Source organism: Bombus affinis, chromosome 8, assembly GCF_024516045.1.
Source record: "Bombus affinis isolate iyBomAffi1 chromosome 8, iyBomAffi1.2, whole genome shotgun sequence".
Taxonomy (NCBI): domain Eukaryota; kingdom Metazoa; phylum Arthropoda; class Insecta; order Hymenoptera; family Apidae; genus Bombus; species Bombus affinis.
In genome coordinates this window covers 12,684,873-12,704,573 of record NC_066351.1, presented here as the reverse complement: position 1 = coordinate 12,704,573, position 19,701 = coordinate 12,684,873, and the positions used below count along the sequence as shown (strand labels likewise).

At 35.6% G+C, this 19,701-nt stretch overlaps 1 protein-coding gene across 5 annotated transcripts; it reads right to left on the bottom strand.

Annotated features, from left to right (window-relative positions):
• Positions 1 to 168: 168 nt before the first annotated feature.
• Positions 169 to 19,598, bottom strand: LOC126919204 (sodium-dependent transporter bedraggled). 5 transcript variants are annotated; one of them, XM_050728024.1, is made up of 14 exons: positions 18,571 to 19,598; positions 15,458 to 16,433; positions 13,635 to 14,507; positions 5,975 to 6,153; positions 5,663 to 5,879; positions 5,279 to 5,529; positions 4,977 to 5,200; positions 4,751 to 4,907; positions 4,397 to 4,677; positions 4,204 to 4,335; positions 2,111 to 2,338; positions 1,835 to 2,032; positions 1,672 to 1,719; positions 169 to 1,551 (listed from the first exon to the last, which is right to left on the bottom strand). In XM_050728024.1, the coding sequence occupies exons 2-14, from the start codon at positions 16,414 to 16,416 to the stop codon at positions 733 to 735; spliced, it is 4,566 nt and encodes a 1,521-aa protein (XP_050583981.1). In that variant the 5' UTR covers positions 16,417 to 16,433; positions 18,571 to 19,598; the 3' UTR covers positions 169 to 732. The 5 variants fall into 5 exon arrangements, with proteins under 5 accessions (XP_050583981.1, XP_050583983.1, XP_050583980.1 ...); XM_050728026.1 differs by having other exon boundaries at positions 19,125 to 19,598; XM_050728023.1 differs by lacking the exon at positions 18,571 to 19,598 and adding an exon at positions 17,043 to 17,417.
• Positions 19,599 to 19,701: the final 103 nt, after the last annotated feature.

Genomic DNA, 19,701 nt, shown 5'->3' with positions numbered 1-19,701 from the left:
TAAATAATTTCAATTGCAGTACATGTTTTCTACACGATCTTTTTTGCAATATTTTAAAATAAAAGAATACGCCGTATATATTTTTTAACCATTGCACAAAAACTAATACATAGGCTTTGATGAATGTTGGACGGATTATATTATTGTAACATTAAACAACCATCATGGTTAATGAAGAAAATGCTTAATAAGCGAATTTATGATTCGTTAAAATAGTATGTACACTAATATCATAAAACTACTAAAATGTTACAGTAGTATATATTACATAAATATTTTAGTTACACAGTCTCGATTGAAAATGCCAAAATGCTAAAATAGACTGATTGAAAGCAAATTGAACCTCAATAAAGTTCAACATATACAATATAAAATCGATGTCTATCGTAGTAAGTAAGAAAAGGAGTTTATTATATGTTTCACTGCTTATAGCTATCCAATTTTCATTTGCGCGTTATACAATTGTCACGGTAATTAAAGTGATGAGATTATGCACTTATTTGTCAAGTGTGACAAGATTAGAAAATACTGAATTCAGTCTGAGAGATAAAATTATTTTTTCGATCATTGATCGATGAAATCATCAGCAACTTGTTTATCTTTCGTAGAATAGCTTGTGAAAATGAATATTGAATACAAGTTAAACAAGGAATAAATCACCGTAACACTATGCAGCAGAAATTAAATAACCATCAGATTATTCTTCTTATATGCTCAAAAGAAAGATATAGTCTATATCACAGAAACGGAATCATCCGTTTCTTCGGCAGTCTTTTTATCGTCGCTATTATTGTTAGCCTGTTCATTAGAGACTAGAGACACGTCCTTTGGAAGGACCAAGGATTCTTCACCTATCGGCGCTGCAGCCTCGACTAGATTTTCAACGGACGCTGCTACCGTTGATTCGTCGTGGCAGAAACTCCTACGCAGGGACTGTTGAGTTCGCGAAGTCCCTCTCCTAATGCTACTACGAAGTAAATTAGCCACATCGGCTGCAGTTAAATTCGAACTGCTCGATGAAGTCATACAAGGTCGACGAGGTCTTTCGAGCGTCGAATGCGTTCTTTCTATCGAGCGTTCTACCACACCAATTCTTGTTGATCTATCTATCGTATTAGGTCTATGTCTTTCGGTAGCATTACTTTGAGTGTTTGAATTGATGTTTTCGTTTCTTGCTTCAGTTATATGAATTGTTACATCTGGGGTTTGCCTACTTTGATTCATTTCTACAAGTACAGTGGCGTAATCAGGAGGTGGAGGTTGTAGCGCCGGTCTCTGTCTCGGAGTACTGCTCTCACCGAGCACATTCGCTATTCGACGAACACTTCTTCGAAAACTTTGCCGCAACATCTTTGCTATTCTCGCTCCCGTTGCTGTAGTGTAACTCGGAGGAGGTGTATATTTTGGTGGTGGATCTTCAAATGGTACTTCTGTCGTTGTATGTACGATACCATTGCCGTGAATGCTGGTACTCATATCGTTTCCAGTATGTGTTTGTGCATCTCGTGGGTCATCAGGCTCCAAAGATGGTCGATACAATAATTGAATTCTCTGTGAAATAAAAATTTTTTGAAAATTATATATATTAATTATAAATAAGTTCAAAATAAAAATTTCTTTCTATGTATAAAAACAGTGGATATAAAACACATACACGATTAGAAAACTTACACCATTACATTGTTCGCAGTGATTTATATTAACTTCCACTTGATTGTTCTAATGTTAGCACAAACAAAAATTGATGTCAAATGTATATTAGTATGTTAAAATGGAAAGTAAAAAATATTACTTAATAATTATTATACTAGTTAAAATTGTATCGAATTCTTACATCAAAAATATCGGGTGGACCGTTGTTCAAGTATCGACATGTTTGTATAATCGCCACTGCCGGTATCGTCAATATTGGTACTAATTGAATCGTAGCTCCGAGTTGTTTTGCCCAAACTGTCCAGTACTCTCTAGCGGTACGTCGGTAAGAATAAAGTTCTCGAAATCCAGCATTTTTAAATACCGTAATGCTAAGTACCTGTTGAATTTAAATCAATAACTTGCTTACGATATTACTACCTTTTTTTAATGTATAAATATTTTGATAAAAACATACCATAAGAATAACAGGCAGTATAACGTTCCACGTGAATGAAAGAAGAGGACCAGCCCAGTGTCTGAGACATCGACCAGTTGGAGGAAACAATTCGGCTACTACCGCTTCACCACTATGTGGACGTCCGCGCACTGCGAATACAGCACCAACTTGCACCAAGTATAAGATCATTATCCACCACGTACCACCAATTGTGTAGTCTAGATAATATACGACGTGTATGCCCAACTATAAACAAATGATTAAATTCCTATAAGACAAACAAAATCTACTTTTACTGTTGTTTAAGGATAACTACATTGTACAATTCATAGATACGCGCATTTTCTTCAATATTTATATTAATAATTTGCTTTAATATTGCGGCTATTTATGACGTTAGAGATGGCGTAGAGATACTAGTTTTTATATCTTTCACTTGAATATCTAAAAACAATGCATTGTCTTTAACATATCCAGAATATCGAGTTAAAGTTGTATGCGGGATAAACATATAGATCCCAGCTTCTTTATTCATATCTTCTGAATTCGACTTATCTTGCCCTATAGCTTTAACAATTTTTTTTATATCGTTTGCTGGATTTTCTTGATTTCTCAATGTAGCTGTTGCTCTTAGGACACAAGGCCAATCCAACAATGGATCCCATTTTCCGGTTTCAACTTGTAGGCATCCGATAATATGTCGATCTTTCCACTGTCCTATACCATTTAGAAATAGCTTCATTCTCAAAGTATATCCATATTCTTTATTTAAGAATTTTGGACTATAAAGCACGCAGTCATTTTCCTTTGCTTCGGTCATTTTTTCTTTATAACGGTCAATTCTCCATAAAAGACGACCATTAGTTGAATATTGTTCAAAACATTCCTGTTTACATGGACACTCGACGAATTCCGGAATATTTAATTTTGAATTATCCGTAATCAATTCCTCCAGATACTTTAGATTTTCTTTCATTTGAAACTTCAACCCTTTAATATTACTTTTCTGGTTAGTTGAGGTTTCTGATTGTCGCTCTATTTCTTCTTCTAAATTTTTTATTTTCTCAATTATATATTTTTGTTGATCCACTAATTCCTTCGAATTCTTACACCTCATTTCTAATTCTAATTTAAGATCGTGAATTGATTGCTGTTGTTCTTGCCATATGTTATTTATATGTACGTTCTCTTTTGTTACAAAAGCTTTTAGATCATTTAATTCTATGTACCAATCACCAAGTACTTTATTATGCTTACTTTGTTCATTAGTCAATTCACCGTGTAAAAGTTTTAGTTGTTCCGAAATACGTTGAAAACTTAAGCTGGTGCGCTGTTCCATATTGTCGCTAGTTACTTCTAAATCATTTAATCTTTGATTTAACGTTGTATTATATTGATAACATACTTTTGTCGTTTCCGCAACTTGAAACCGGAAGGAATTAATCAATTCTTGTTGAGAGTTCAATAACTTTAAACATTGAGACATATTATCCTGGAGAATTTTGCGTTCTTTTTCCTCGTGGTTTATTACAGAACGAAGCAATCTTAGAGCTGAGAACACTTTACTTCTCCATAAAGAATCTTGAACTTCCTTCATTTCATTATTTTCTTTCGTAAAATTTCTGCATGTTTTTCGATGTTCTTCCATATTTTTTCGAGGTACGTAAACTCCACATTTGAAAGAACATTCTTCTAAAACCGATCCGCAATGTTTCACGTGATCGTATAGATATTTCTCCTCGAAAAAATCGTTACAAAAGTAACAAGGTACGCTCCGTCGTACTATAGAATTGACACGATTACTCATTTTCTGAAACGCACGGTGACTTCAACGATACTGATGAAATACTTTAATCATTTCAATGCTTGGAGTGATAATCGTTATCTGTATAAATAGAATATTACATGGTCTGTCTGATAAGAAGAGAATTTTAAATCCTCTTGAACGCTTGAACAGAACAGCGACTTAATTTACTTTTAGTAGTGACGATATAATCATACATTAACAAATATTATTTTACTGAAATTTACTCCAATTTTCAGTTTGAAATATTGCACAAATATATTGGAAAATTAAAAATTACCAAGTAAATGTAAATAATTATATTTACCTCGGTAGCCATGGGTAAGCCTAGTATATAAGCACAAGCACAACTGAAGAATGTAATAGTAGTTTCCCATAACTTCATCATTTTTGCATTAATTGCCATAATACCAGTTATTACACAATGCCATATTGCTAGCTATAATAATGAAACTTTTGTATTTTCGATTTTGGTTTATCATATATTTTGAATTGCATACCTGTTGAGCTATTCCAAATAGGATAAGAATAAAATAGAAAAGAACTGCCCAGAATGGTGACACTTGTTCAGTGCCTAGTAACGCTAACGTTGCAGGAACCAATTCAGTCGAAAATCTCAAGGCTTGATAACCAGATTCAACACTAAAGTCTGCACCGGGTCGAGTTACACGTTCTCCAACAATAAACGACGCATGTGCCATAAATCTTTCTGGTGTACTGCTATATCCCGGTGGTGCCGGCTGGTTCACAGGTCGCATAAACATATACGATGATATTCTTTCTGAAACAGAAATTTATTACGCTTAAATTTTGCGATCTTCATTTGAATTAATAATGAGCTGTCATTTGCTTACCAAATGAGCTAGGTATGTAAATATATCCATGATGTCGCAAAACTTGCACGCAAGTATTTGCCAGAAAAGCTGCGAGAAGTAGAACTGCGAGGGTTAACACGATTACTAGACTCGTGTCTCGTTGTAATAGATGTTTGTGCTTATTATGAGCAGCTATCTAGAAGAACAATAATATCCTCAAGTAAAGATTCCATTAATCAAATGCATCATAGTACGTCGTAATTACCTGCATAGCAGCTGCACCAAGTAATCCCCAAGTGAGGAAAACCTCGATGGATGCTGCTACCCACGATTTGCCATTAATGAAAAACTCAGTCCACACAGTGGCAGGAAAAAGTTGATGTACAGAGCCTGGTGGCGTGAGGCCAAGTAATTTCGTACAAAGAACTAGTGTACCAAATACAGGCACCAACGTAAAAACATATACTACTTTGCCATAAGATCTCAAACCTGAAACAATTATTAAATATTAGAAGAAAACAATAATGAAAACAGATATGTATATCGTTTAATAAAATCATGAAATACCTTTGCTTAATGATACGAACACGATCATCCATACAACAGCTAAATTGAAAGCCACTTGAAACTTTAACGTTACGATACCGGGATCTGATTCATTTAAATGATTTCTTTGCAAGACAACTCCGCTAAAATAATCTGGTACTGTCTCATATAATTTATGCAAATTACTATTATTCTGTGTAGGTTTATCTTCTCTGTACAAGGAAAACGGTTCTGCCCATCGGTACTTATCCTGCTTCGTTATAAACGAATCTCTAGAAAAGATTATAAAAATATTCTCTCATTGTTATTGGTCTTTCTTAAAATGAAAAATTTATCGTAAGAGATTTTATCGCAAAATTTATCAAAATTATGAATAAATCAAAAACAGAAAACAAATCAACACACCTAAAGTAGACGAACATCCAGGATACACCAACGATACTGTAGATACCGATGAATGCTTGTGCAATTAGGAGAGCTATACCAACGCCCTGAAAGAGGGGTGAAATCTTCCACATATCCACGGATCCAGCCGCCAATCTTTGACCGAGACACACGTGCAACGTCAAAAGTGGAATACCCAATACCAAAGATAAAATCAGGAACTGTACAATGAAATTTGCTGAAAGAAAAAGACAATTAAAGATGCGATGATAATGGATAAAATTGAGTAATAGTTTATACAAGTACTTATGTAATAGCAATTTCTACACTCACCTCCGAATTGTACACTAAGAATAGAAAATCTACTTATATTAAAAAGACCAAGGGTGCAACTAAGACACGCCAAGGCTGGACTAAGAGCATGTGGCCATTTTCCCAATGGATTAGCATCCTCATCCTCATCCTCTCCTCTATCCTCATCTCTATCAACGTCTCTCTGTCTGTCACATATTCTAAACAAACACATTGTTCCATAAAAAAAAAAACGAAATCAAAAGAGAACAAGAAAGTAACCAATGCTATTGCATCCGTTTAACTTCTTCCGTATATAATAAACAAATTATTAAAAAGGCAACAAATTAATTAAAGAATTGCAGCTCATCGCCTAAGAGGTAAATAGTTAAACGAAATAGTATACCGAACAAGTAATGGTTGCAATGTTAAATATACCACAGCATGGCTGACAGCTGCTGATAAGAGTATGTAAAACAATCATGTTAAAGGTCGTATCGATTTGTCGTAAAACTGGGTCGAACGTAATTGTATCTTATTTGTCGCTCTTGCCGAAGAAAATTCACGGTCGATCGAGACTGCGTTGCGACAAATGAAAGCCTATATTAGGATTTAATCGTGAGACATTGAATACGAGATTTATATTACAGAGTATTTGCATTCGTATACTGTCACTTTTAAATCTTATCTGCCGTAATGTTAACTGTACATTTATATTATTTGGCCACTGTACAATAAACCGTGAAATACGGGTACGAGTTAAGCGTAGAAAAGAAAAGAAGAAAATAAAGAAACAACAATTTATAATAAGTAGGAGCTACGATTATTGCCAGCATTCATAAAAGATCGAGAATCATCGATGTACCGTTATCACGGAATAGAGAGATGAATACCTAAAAGAAACCGAACATTCCTACTGGGTCTCAACTTAAAGACACAACTCGACCTTGTTTTGCTTGAGGAATACGAAGGAGTTAGTATGTCTGTGCCACCTTCATTGCACCAATCTTGCAATTCTCCTGACGTTTTAGACGACGATTCGTGAATTATTCATATACGTATGAATACGAAGATTGTGTCGATTCTGGTTAACGAATGCTTATTACCACGCTGTCTTGTCGTTCGTTCGATCAAGATTGAAACTCCTTTCAATACTAATCGATTGTTTTCGACCATTCTTACGTTCATCTAAAACGAATATCAAATTTTTATAATTGTTCCATAAGCGACAAAATAGCCCGTTCCCATTACTATTCTGTAAATTATTAACATTAAAGGCGTAGAAATACGTTTAGACTGACTTTAACATTATATAACTGATCGCTTTGAATGCTGAAAATTTGAAAACTAGTCACGAACTTTGGAATTCTGAAACCCCAATGGTAGAGAAAAGCAAGGTTAAAATGTTCTATCGATTAATCAATAAACTGACCACTTCTAATGACCACGATATCTTTAGTGGCGTGTCCAAATAATATAGAAGATTAGAAACACGCAAACAGTAGCTTGGGCACGATCATTGCGTCAAGCTAAATTTACCACTCGATGGAAATAGCACGAAATTGTGTTTCTTTGACTATAAAAATTCCAGAGAAAAACAACGTTTTCAGAATTAGATATTTGTGCTCCTAACGATTGTTGCCAATCGCGTATATTACAACGTACGTACAATGAAATCGTGGGAACGACGGAGATCTTGTGCTCTGAGTAAGCTTTCAGCGTAATACGTACACTAATAGTGTATACTATGCTGCGGATACCCGTATTATTAAACCTTCCCGACAAAAACAGTTAGTGAAACACGTTTAGCTTCGGCAAATAGCTGCATCAAGTACGTAGGATAGTAATAGTATGTTTCAAAGCGATTCGTAATTGATCAGTGACAAACTTGATACTGAACTAATATCATTATTGTTATTACACGAGTCATTTTCTTTTGAAACAATCACTGTCTTCCCATCACGATGTTTTTTTTCTAAAAGCTAATTATAATCAGTTTCGGCAGCTTGATAATAAAACTATCTAGCTTCAGGGACTTAACTTGATTTCTCAAGGAAAACAACTCATCGATGACCGGTATAGTTCCTTTTGGCTCAATCCATAAAAGGTTAAATTTGTCACTTTTAAGTTTGTGCAACATAAAAGTTGCTAGGTAACAGCATCGTAAAAATCGTCGAACGACTGTTTATCTACGTAATTAATCGGATAATCGTAACAAATTGGTATAAGAAACTCTTACAAACGTAGAATATACCTGATACGATGTCTACGTTGACTACAGTAAAAGTATTGGCGACAAATCGTTGGATCGTGGTTCATCATGAATACATGTTACGCCAATGATGTCGATGACCGTTCGTTTCCACGGAGTTGAGATCGATTTTCCTCTTCGCTCAGTCGGTTTTATTATTCTATCCTCTTTCTTCAAAAGCCATTCTACCAGTAACAATTGATACATATAATGAAACTAAGTTTCATGACAAATTTTCGATTGATCGATTTCCCAAGAATTAACAAATTTCGAAGAAATAATTACACGATATCAGAAAATCGTGTATTAAATTTCACAGTCGTTCAAGGTTTCAACGCTCTGCATTTAACGAGGTAAGAACAATCGAATTTCAAAACTGTGCCTTTTCAGCGTCACGGGATCTCGCTTTTGAGAAACGATTTTACGGTTTCGTTCGTCTTCTACTATTCTTTCGATCTTAAGATAGGTCGTTGGCCTGTTTTCACATTCACGCAAAGCATCGTGTTTGTTCCTTTATTTTTTTTTTCCAGTTTGCGCGTTTCTTTTGTGTTCGTAAGATATTCTTCACGCGCAGTTGTTTTATGTTCGAAACGTTTGGTCAGTGATTCAGTAATATTAATCGTGTCATGCGGTATGCAATTTATTTAATCGGCGAAGTGTAAGGTCAAACGTATTCGTTTCGCAAAGTATTCTCCAAATATTTTCAACTTCACTTTGTAGATCAGGCGTTTCGACGTAATCGATTGATATTATGTTTTAAACGCACTGCACTGCTGTTGATTTTACGCGCGGTAATCGATCAAAGAAACGTGTTGATTTTCGATCGTTCGTTCCTTTTAACGAAAATGGCAAAAGTGTTCGATCCATCTATCACAAAGTTGCAGGTGTAATAGAGCAACTGATTCAAATCACTTTCGTTTGATCGTCCTTTCAGGTAAAAAAATGACCGCACTTTCTTAAAAAGAGCAACAGATCTCGTCTATCACAGAATTTTTGTAAACAAGCATTCGAAAAGTTTACCGAGACATATGGCTTCTTGGTACGACGATCGATTCTACAACTAAGGCAACCAGCGCTTACCAGGATTTGCCAACTAATACAATGCTTCGGGCAAAACCCTTGAAAGATATAGTCATCGTTTCGTATGTGTTTATTGATATCCTTCGTTCCTCTGAATTTCTCCACGAGGCTATATATGTACAAATATGACATTCGTGTTAACTATTACAGGTATGACATCATAGGACATTTTTTCAAAATAAAATCTTTTTGCTGTGGCTAGCGAACAGTTTAAGAAATTGGAAAAAATTTCTATCTCTGTAGAAACATCCTTTGATCTTTGATACAAATACGAAATGGAATGTAGTTAGTCGATAGCGTTTCAGATATATACCACGGCATTCGGAGCAAACTTGTCTCTTTGTGCGAATTATCGATCAGTGGTAAAACGCCGCGAAAGAAGCAATGCAACATCGACATTTATTATCGTCGTTACTTTTAATTTCCCCGATCTCTTTCGTTTTTAAGATACGCATGAAAGTAGAGTGCGTAAGGTAAAAAGCGTTCGAAAGGAATTACAGACACCGCGTAACAATACACAAAACTGATGCACAAACAACCGATATAGGAACCAGTTAACAGGACGTCGCTGTCTTTGATGAACACTCAGGAACAAATTGTCGCATTACCGCGATCAAACTTCCAAAGATTCCACGATCATTCGTGCTTCCAACGACTTGCTATACTGAATACACTATTCCCGGGGAACCGTATGTATGTACGTGGGATCCCTCCGAAGCCAATGTATAACTGTACTCGGTTAGAGTCACGTGACGAACAAGGTAGATGAACGCACGTGCATATTTACGCTTGCGTGCTTGATCATTCGTCAAAATTATCACAATTACGATCGATCGTCGTCAATCGCTTATTGGTATTTAACACATCGATATTCGTCTTCCATAAAGAGGAAAACCTTTACAAACAGAAATCTTCGATTTTGGCCACGAAACACGCTTATAGCCTGATCGTTACATACATGTCGTTGAATATAAATAGGAAGAGAACAACCCAACAATACGGATGATCATTATATGTAGTTACTAGTAGATTAACTCTTTCGTTCCACGTAACTTCGTAAAAATTCGTTTACACGCGAGTTTCTATCGTCCTACTCCATCGAATAACCATATCCTATTCCATTGAACGATCATTTGATGGCATTCTCAGGTGTCACATGCAATAGGATCTAAACAATCAAAATTACATTATTTTTTCAAGAAAGCGTCGAATTGTTAGAGCTACGGGAAAACAATCGCCGATAAAATACGACCGTTCCCGTTAAAAGAACATTTCACAATTGACATTCGCGAGTCAAGTTTCGGCCAGTATTTCACATTCATTGTATGTATGTATCCTACCAGGCACGTACGCAATTGCATTCAACATAGTACAAACAATGACAATGAGTAGGAAGGTGAACCGAAGCGAACGAAGTCACGCACTGTGGCTACTACATGACGCGGTAGAGAAATGAAAAAAAGAGAGCGGAGAAAGAGAAAAGGAAGGTTACATGTTTAGTCCGATAACGTTATCTTTTTCAAGCACGAAAATGTCGTGAAAAGAACTACATTGTATTCGAACTATCGTAGAACTTCCAGCTTTTAATTGTCTAGCATCGTATCAAAATCATGCGTATATTCTAACCGTATTTCTAACTTTCTCCGAATACTCCATGCTACAGTTATCGCATGATAAATGTAACAAGTACGTGTTTGTTCTCTTATTTATTGTTCTAATTAACTGTTTCGATAGTTTTACCTTCGAAAAAACAAGTTTTTCAAACTTCTCAAAGAAATGAAAGATACAAAGCAAACACGAGGGAAACCGGTTACTCATACGCTCGTTAGCCGCATCTAAGAAAAAGGTAAGTCTTTCTGATTTCTACGACAGATATCATAAAAAGGCCAACTAATTTTATATATATCGAATCTTCCCATTATGATAAAAAGTTTCGTAAGTTCAAAAGAACGTATTCCCTGATTTTTCCATTCGTTGCGAAGATACGAAACGTCTCCGATAGTAGTTGGCACCGTTGTTACGTGCATGTACTTGACGTCTGTTTGTCAAGTATATTTGTATAAACACCTCACTTGAGAAATAATCAATAAGAGAAGATATCGGTGGTATACGTGCAGGTTAATCTACAATATCCAAGCGGAACACACATCCTTTTGTTTCTATAAATCTATGAAACTTTTGTTATATAATTAGCTATAATAATAGTTAATAATCATACCGTGTTTAATCTTTCTTTTTATGAGTCTTAATAATCAGATCTCAGATGAGTTTAACGAAACCAGTCAATTATAAAATTTTAAGGAAAATAACACAATTATAGCACCGATATACCGTTAAGGGAGCTACACGAGGCAGTACCGTTGACCTGGAGCTGCGATATTTCTATGCTACCACTGACCCAAAAACAACGTTCATTGTTTAAGAATCAATACAATTACACGTTACACTCTGCATTAGCATAGAAGAATGTACGTATTTACACTCTACCGAATGTATTAATGTCCTTTCTTATCTTATTCGCAAAATAATTCGTATATTTAAATATATTTTGAACAAATGGCGAAAGCCTTCGTTAAGAATCGGTAAAATGTGATTAATATAGAAAGGATGTAAAGATACATCGCGTGTCGCTGTAAACGAAATAAATATCGTTTGAAATAAATATGCTAGTAAGTGGAATATTAATGGAAGAGGTATTTATTTAAGAGCATCACGAACAGTCACGGTCCAGATATCATTCGTTCCTTTGAACCCTCTCGATTCTTAATTTATTAAGTCCATAAATGAAATTAATAAACCAACAGGAAATATGCTTCAGTGACGGAAAAATCGCATCGTGAACTTTGGTAAAGTCCATTAAAACAACCAGCGAAACTCTGATCTGTTTTCTTGTTCAATCGCATACGTGCGTTCTAACCATCGAATTACAGGAGAAAGTGGCCAGGTTAAATTACAATGGTTTCGTAAATGTTAGAGTACGGATCGAGTATGTATGTATGAGTATCGGATTAAATTGATCTATTTGTCGATCAATTGTCAAACCTACATCAACGCAAAGCTGATATATCTCTGTGGATGGAAAAAATGAAATTGTTGCATTTGAGGCACGAATCTCTGAAAACAGTGAAATCTTCTCACGTGGAACAGACACTAGCAAGGAAGTTCTCTCGACTTTTTCCCAAAAGATCATGTTCGACGACATTAGAATGTCGACATTAGAATAGTGGATTGCGCAACAGGTTGCGCGGTTCATCGACGGTGAAACAATCTGTGTGCGATCGAGATCATTGGCCTTTATAAACCCGACTAAATAGCATGCAACGGCTAGTAATATTTTTTTCAGGGAGAACTAATTACAAGTAATTCAAATTTTGAAATTCTCCGTTTCTCAATGACTCCGTGCTTTAAGAGCGAAGAAGAGCGAAATATAAAGGACAAAACCATCTTAAGATTATAACACTACACGAGAAACAAAATCGATTGTCTGCGCTGTATGTAGCAAGAAAATTAATTAAACGACATACGTGAAAGAAAATAAGATCTATTTGTTAGGCTCTTACCGTAACGCGTTTCATCGAGCGCATGCATTCGTGACGAAACTGTAAAGCATGCGCGCGTTTAAACAGTACACAGGACAACGAACAATTATCGCAACTTTCGTCGTTGACCATTCCTGACATGCACCGCGTGCGTGTTCTAGATCTCCAAGTTACACATTTGATCACAATTAATCATAAAATGAAAGAATTCGTCGGTTGCTTAATTCTTAACGCACAACCCATTAGACGCCGTCATGTGAAGGAAACGAGTCAGAATTGCTTGCAACGTCATACAACGAGCATCGATTCGACGATCTCGTTGCTGATAAACGAACGAACGTTGCTATTTTCCAGGTGAAACTAGATAAAAATAAATGATGTACAATAAAGATATTCATAGAAATCTATATACATAGAAATAATTTCTCAAATTACTTTTCTACTATTCTGTCCACGAAGTGTACCGGTGGTTTGCGTAAGAAGGATCTAAAGCGCAAGTACTGTCAAGCATGGATGAGTAACGACCAACAACTAACTCGTTAAGCGAATTCTCGTTTCCGCTGAGTGTGGCAATAAGATTGAACAAACGAGAATGAAAGATGCGGTTCGTGGATTTAGCAAGCATCTAGAACGGAATAGTTTACTGTCCTTAATAATAACCTTGGAAAATAAATATTAAAAATAAGAAACAGAGTATTAGTAACTTTATGTTTCAAGTTTTGATCTATAGTTCGAGACGTATGATCTATCGAATATTTTCCTGGATCCTAGCGGTTTCTATCATTGACGTGGTAAAACTTTAACGAGTAATAGCAAGAAAGGGAAATCTCACCGTCTGGAAGCGATGCGTTGCGGACTTGTCGCCGTGCTAGAAGGTGGACTCGTAGAAACACCGCCAAAAGAGCTGGAGCATGTCGTGATTCCTGAAGCAGTTGTATCACTGCCCGTAGTCGACGATAAAACGCTGCTTTGCCTGGAAGTAATGTCGCGACTTCGCGTTCTTTGCGATCGACTTGCTCTAAATTGTCTTCCGCCTCTCCGCGATGGCACTACATTTGAATTATTCGAGTTTCTTACAGGAGCGCTGGATGGCCTAAGGAGGGTGCCGGAAGTACCGTTTGTTTGGGCAGCTAATATCTCTGGAGCGATTAAAGCGATATCTGGCAAAGAATTTGGCGCGGATACGACAGTTCCGTGGCAACTATTCAAATCAATGTTTCGTTGTCGTTCAGTTTCTTCCGGTAATCTCAGGTGACGCAAACGTCTCATCGAAGCCCGTACCCAAGAATTGACAAGCGTAGGATTGTCACGTGTTTCGCGATCGATGGTTTCGTTGCTCGCGTTGCAACGTATATTTTCATCTTGATTATTGCCGTTACAGTCGGACGGCGGATCGGAAGTTAACCATCGCGAACCACCGACCACTAGGGACTTTACTGTCCCGGAGACAGACATCGCGGCACTGCAGCCCGCCTCGGTAGCACGATGCTCGCGACCGCGCCTGCGTCTTGCGTTTTCACTGGTGGGGGATACATTCCCTCCTTCGGGGTTCTCCTGAACCGCGTCAACCACACCGGGTGCTAACGACTCCGTAGCCCGCGGACATTCTACTTCCTCTAACCACGACCAATCTACTTCCGAACATTCTGAACATCCGTCCTCTTGATCCTCTCCATTCGTTTCCAATCCTTCCTCCGTTGAACAACTGTAGACAATCACAATTTTTAGTTTATCGTTTCCTGTGTTTATCTTAGAATTATTACGTATCTTAATTTAAGAGAGAATATAAATTATACTTTAAGAATATAAATTATTCTTCCTGGCTTTGTTAGGCGTGCTACCTAGATATCTTATAGATGATAAGAAAATACTATATACCTTAGGAAGACACATCCGAGGCACAAGCCATATGGAGAAAGTTTTAAACCAAACCTTTGTTTCTCAGGCGTGGCTACACGTGCCACTTTAAAGATCTATTCAATGTCGACTTGGATCCACGCTTCTCGCACACAACTCGTGCCATTACTTCCGGCTAGTCACTGTGTTGTCTGACGGAGAATCTCTTTGGAGATTCGAAACGAAATTACGCGCGTACGAGTATGTATTTACATCGTTCCTCGTAATCTCTGTAAAAGCAACCTATCCTCCCATCTATATCAATCACATTACTGATTTCAATTTAACTCATGAATTTAACATATTACGTTTCTCTATGAAATCGATGGAAATCAACAACGTTATAACACCTTGCATTTTGAAGATTAAAAAGAAGATTTAACTACACTCTAGAAACTAGAGTAAACTATCGAAAGACCCTCTGACCCTTCACCTTTACTTCTACTCATAAAAATATAACTTACGAAACGTTTTCTACTCCAATGAACTCGACGTAAATCAGACCTATTTTTATTTATATTTTTATACAAGCACCGTTATATAAACCAAACAAAAGTCTTTTAAACTTTACGATAAATATTAACCATATCTGAAGGATTCAGCTCAATTAAGAACTGGAATATTTGTGAATAAACTCGCTACTAAATAATTATCGTATATATTATTAATGTTAACGACTATGTCACATTTCCTGCTCCTAATAGCTGACGATTCATTACGTGTGAAGAAGCGTGAAAACAAGTAGTAAAATTGTCGTACCTCGAAATAAAACTGGATTGCCGATGAATGCCATTGGAAGTTGATGACGCGTAATTATATCCTCTTAAACTAGTTGACCTATCGAACCGAGAGAATGTATCCTGTGTTGCATTTTTGAGTGTAGTTCCTTCCGTCCAAGATTTACGATGTATATGCTGAAATGATCTTCTTTTAGCTGTTCGTACAAACGTTTGTTCTTCGGAATGATTTTCAACCACATTAATGCTACTCGCTCCAAGTTCATAATCAACAGGATCAGATCTAGGTTTCCTCGAAATACTTTCAGACGGGTTGCCCGAACATAATTCAAAACCTGAATCATTTAAATCTGTGTCTGCTTTCCAGCAGTTTAGCGCTTGTGAAGCACTTTTACCATGGTAATTCAATAAATCTTCGTTTTTTATGGTACGAGAGGTTAATAGGATCAGTCCATGTGAATTTATAACTTGGTCATAACGGTTACATTTCGCTTCGGCTGGATCATCGTTGTCATCGTGTTCTGTGAGAAAATTGAAAGCATCATTGATCTCCTGTGCCTCGAACGTATCGTCTTCGAGCTTTTCACTAGAATAATGTCCGTCTTTGTTATCCGATGAACTTCCATAATCAACCGTGTCTTGATGCTCCTCATTAATGTCGGAACAAGTCTTTCTTATAACTGGTTCTAAGTTCCTGGTAATGTCACGAACCCTTTTTATCGTATCGGATGAAACGACATCGATTCTTTTACGAATCGGTACCACTTGATCGTGACCTAACGTGACTAATACATCACCGTTGTCATTTATGCATTGTACTTGTTCTTGCTTCCTGGTTAATGACAATGCTTGTTCTAACTTCGGTAGGCACACATCGAGAAGATGTTCTTGCTCGTCAGGCGATGATTCTTGAATCGATACTCGTGGTACACAACTATCGTTTCCAAGATCGATCAAATCACCATCTTCGCTCGAAGTCATTCTGTAATGGTTAACTACTGCAACGAGAAAATGAACGTTTATCTGTAGTAGGGTAACAATCCTATGCATTGTTTTAAATGTTTAAATTTCTACGATCAGGCTAACTTAATCCCTTGAACAAAGTAGACCGATACTTTTTCGTTTGAAATGTCTAAACCTCTCCTACGTTCGCTTCACTTGGAAACTAAGTACATATATATCGTCATCTTATCTCGATGCGGTGAAAACTGATTCTAAAACCGCTCTTTCACGTAGAAATTTATCACACAAATTACTTTCTTTAGTTCTTTGTGTAAACCGTAGAACATGCTACGACAGACTCACTATTTTGGAAATATTGAACAACGTTATGAAATATCCATATAGCTGACATGATTTAAAACAATAACTGATTGAAATGGATGTTTAACCTTACGGTATAAAGAAACACGTATGAATGCCGGGTCGTTAAGGAAAATAAGTTGCAGCTTCAACCACGGTGTTATATTATTAGGAATCATTAACGATGTAATGCTAAAGACAATTTGCGAACTCCGATTATTTATAAACTAATCCTACTACCACAATACTAACGTGATTGTGATAAAAATGGAGAAATAAACATATGAATCATTCCTCATACCTACCAAAATACGCATACAATATCAATCAAAAGTATTATTGACACAAATTCATTAAGTTTTATTATTATTTAGTAACATTTCATCTAAAACGATTCGATTGTCGTATCAATTATCATCCATTAGCATCTATTGTCAACTGATAATAGTTCAAATTATTATCTGATATTACCTAGTAGGTGAAGAAGTAAGTAAGAATTGATAACCGATATAAATTAAAAATTTGATTACGTACATCATATCAGAGTTGGTAAAAAATATGATTCATTCATTAATTGATTCATGTCCTTTAGTACTCGGGAAGGGAAGAACACAGAAACATTTCTGCAATATTACTCTTCCGAACGACGAATGTCCCTTTACAAAACTCGTAGAGAAATACTAGTAACAGAAAGAATAAATTGTAACAATTTTTGTACTTTTTAACGTTTTTAACAATTTTTACACTTCTATATATTTTAATAATGGATGCATGATTGGAAAAGTCAAAAGGAAGCTATCGATCGATATTGTCGGAAAACTATCGATCTAAAAGCTGTGACTGGAATCGACTGGAACGACTGTCACGGTCGATACTTTAGGACAAGCCCGTTGCCAGCACACTTGTCCAGGTAACAGGTAACCAGTAACCGGACCTTCTCAGCTGGCTACGGCTCTATATAACTCATTCGTGAATCATGAACCAGGACAACAACTTCAGAATGCTTTTATAGAGTTTCAAACTAATCAATATCCTAAAAACAATACTATAGCCAAATAATCTAATTCATTTTCCTTATTCACGTACTTGCACAATATTATTTTTCTATGAAGAAATTTTATTTTACATGAAACATATAATTAATATGTTCTTCTATGTGTGTGTTTGTGTGATACTTGCTTTTATATATAGATACATCTATATAGCCTGTAATACTTGTTGTACAATATTTATTTGATTCTCCTCGATAAAATATCAATAATAAAGTGTACAATCAATAGTTAATAATAAAAAATAAATAAACTGACAAAATGATGACAAATGATCTACTCGTTTTGTCGTTTGTGTAAGAGTAGTTTCATTTTTCTTATAAATATGGTTAAGCTAGTACACTAATGATATCCTCTATTACATACAAACAACGTGTAATAGCTATCAATGTTTGAAGGCCAACTACATATTCATAAAAACAGCTACATGATTTTAAGATTTAGCACGTAACGTTTTTTTTATCATATTTGTTGTTTTTCTATTTTTTTATTTACTAAATACTAAATACATATAATTTAATAAATCAAGTTTAAAAATAATTATGATTGAAGTCTTGTAAAGTAAAATATTGAATATTTTTCATATCTTGTAAATTTTATGTAAATTTTCACAAAGGATCACAAAATTAAGATCTTAGTATTTTCAGTATAGCTGTTCTCAAAAGATATAACATTGCAAACGTTGATAAACGATTTCACTTCTTCTTGTAAATTTTTGTTATTTAATCAATTATTTATTAAACAATAAAATGAGATGTATATTACAAGTACATCTCTTACTTACGCCATTTTATAATATATAGAAATTTATATGTATATTTCAAACAAATGAAAGCTGTCGATGTTTTTTTAAAATATAGCAAAGCTCTAGAATTTGTAAACCGATCATAACCGAGGATAACGCCATCTAAAAATATTATAGGCTTATTTAGCCCAAAGCGCGCCTATTAGAACAAAAAGAAAAATTCTATATGTTCTATTATACAGCTTCTCTTATACACTCATTATATTATAAACAGAAGTTCAACATTGCAAAATTCGGAATAGTCGTTATTACTTCGAAATCACACACATTTGCGCTTAGTTTAATATTTTCTATCAAATTTTGCCCAGTTATTTAGATTCATCTAAAAGTAGTGTTATATCTAATTACATTATTCATTATGGTTTTATAATCTCGCTTTTTAAATGATAACTCAATTAATTTACTAATCCAAACTTCGAATTTTCACTTTTATTAGAACTTTCTTTTTATCTGTATTTGAAAGATCTATGAACACTTGAGTCACCAAATTTGATCATGCAATTCTTTTTAAATAAGATCAAGATCAGTTTTACACTTATTATTATCCGTTATTCTTGGTACTGGTTACGTCGGCCCTCGAAAAACCAAACAGAGCACTGACATGATTTCAATAGCACAGTTGCAGCAAACTCAACATTCATTGTTGATTTCAGCGATTTTGAAAAGTATCTATTAGTCTTTTCACTTCCTTTCGTAATCCAGGAATTTAAGCAAATTATTCACTACAATACGCCACGTAGATGATATGAAAGAAACAAATACTTTACGTTATCCGCGTAAGGCGTAAGGCACGCACTGAAGAAAGAACGAACGTCGGCAAGGAGAGTCCGATGCGTGCATTCACCAATTCACTGCCGATCTTCGACATGTCGGTGTGTGCGTGCCTGCTTGCTTACCCATCGGAAAGAGAATACATATTCAGACTGAATGGTAGATAGAAAGGGAAGCAAGAGGACAGAGACAGTACTGACAGGGTGAAAAAGAGTAGGCGATTCAAAGAGAACAAGTATGTACATATATACAGGCGAAAGCAGCAGGCGAACTATAAGATATGCCGACCAACGATACTTGCTAATCTTGAGTACATCAAATATAGCCATATACATTCTA

Excerpts from the sequence above, each read along its gene's own strand:
- LOC126919204 (XM_050728021.1), bottom strand. The coding sequence starts at position 16,485 with ATGCATAGGATTGTTACCCTACTACAGATAAACGTTCATTTTCTCGTT. Across the intron at positions 6,154-13,634 it reads CAACGCATCGCTTCCAGACG|AATATGTGACAGACAGAGAG; the intron begins GTGAGATTTCCC and ends GTGTTTGTTTAG. Across the intron at positions 1,552-1,671 it reads ACTGCGAACAATGTAATGGT|AGAATTCAATTATTGTATCG; the intron begins GTAAGTTTTCTA and ends TTTATTTCACAG.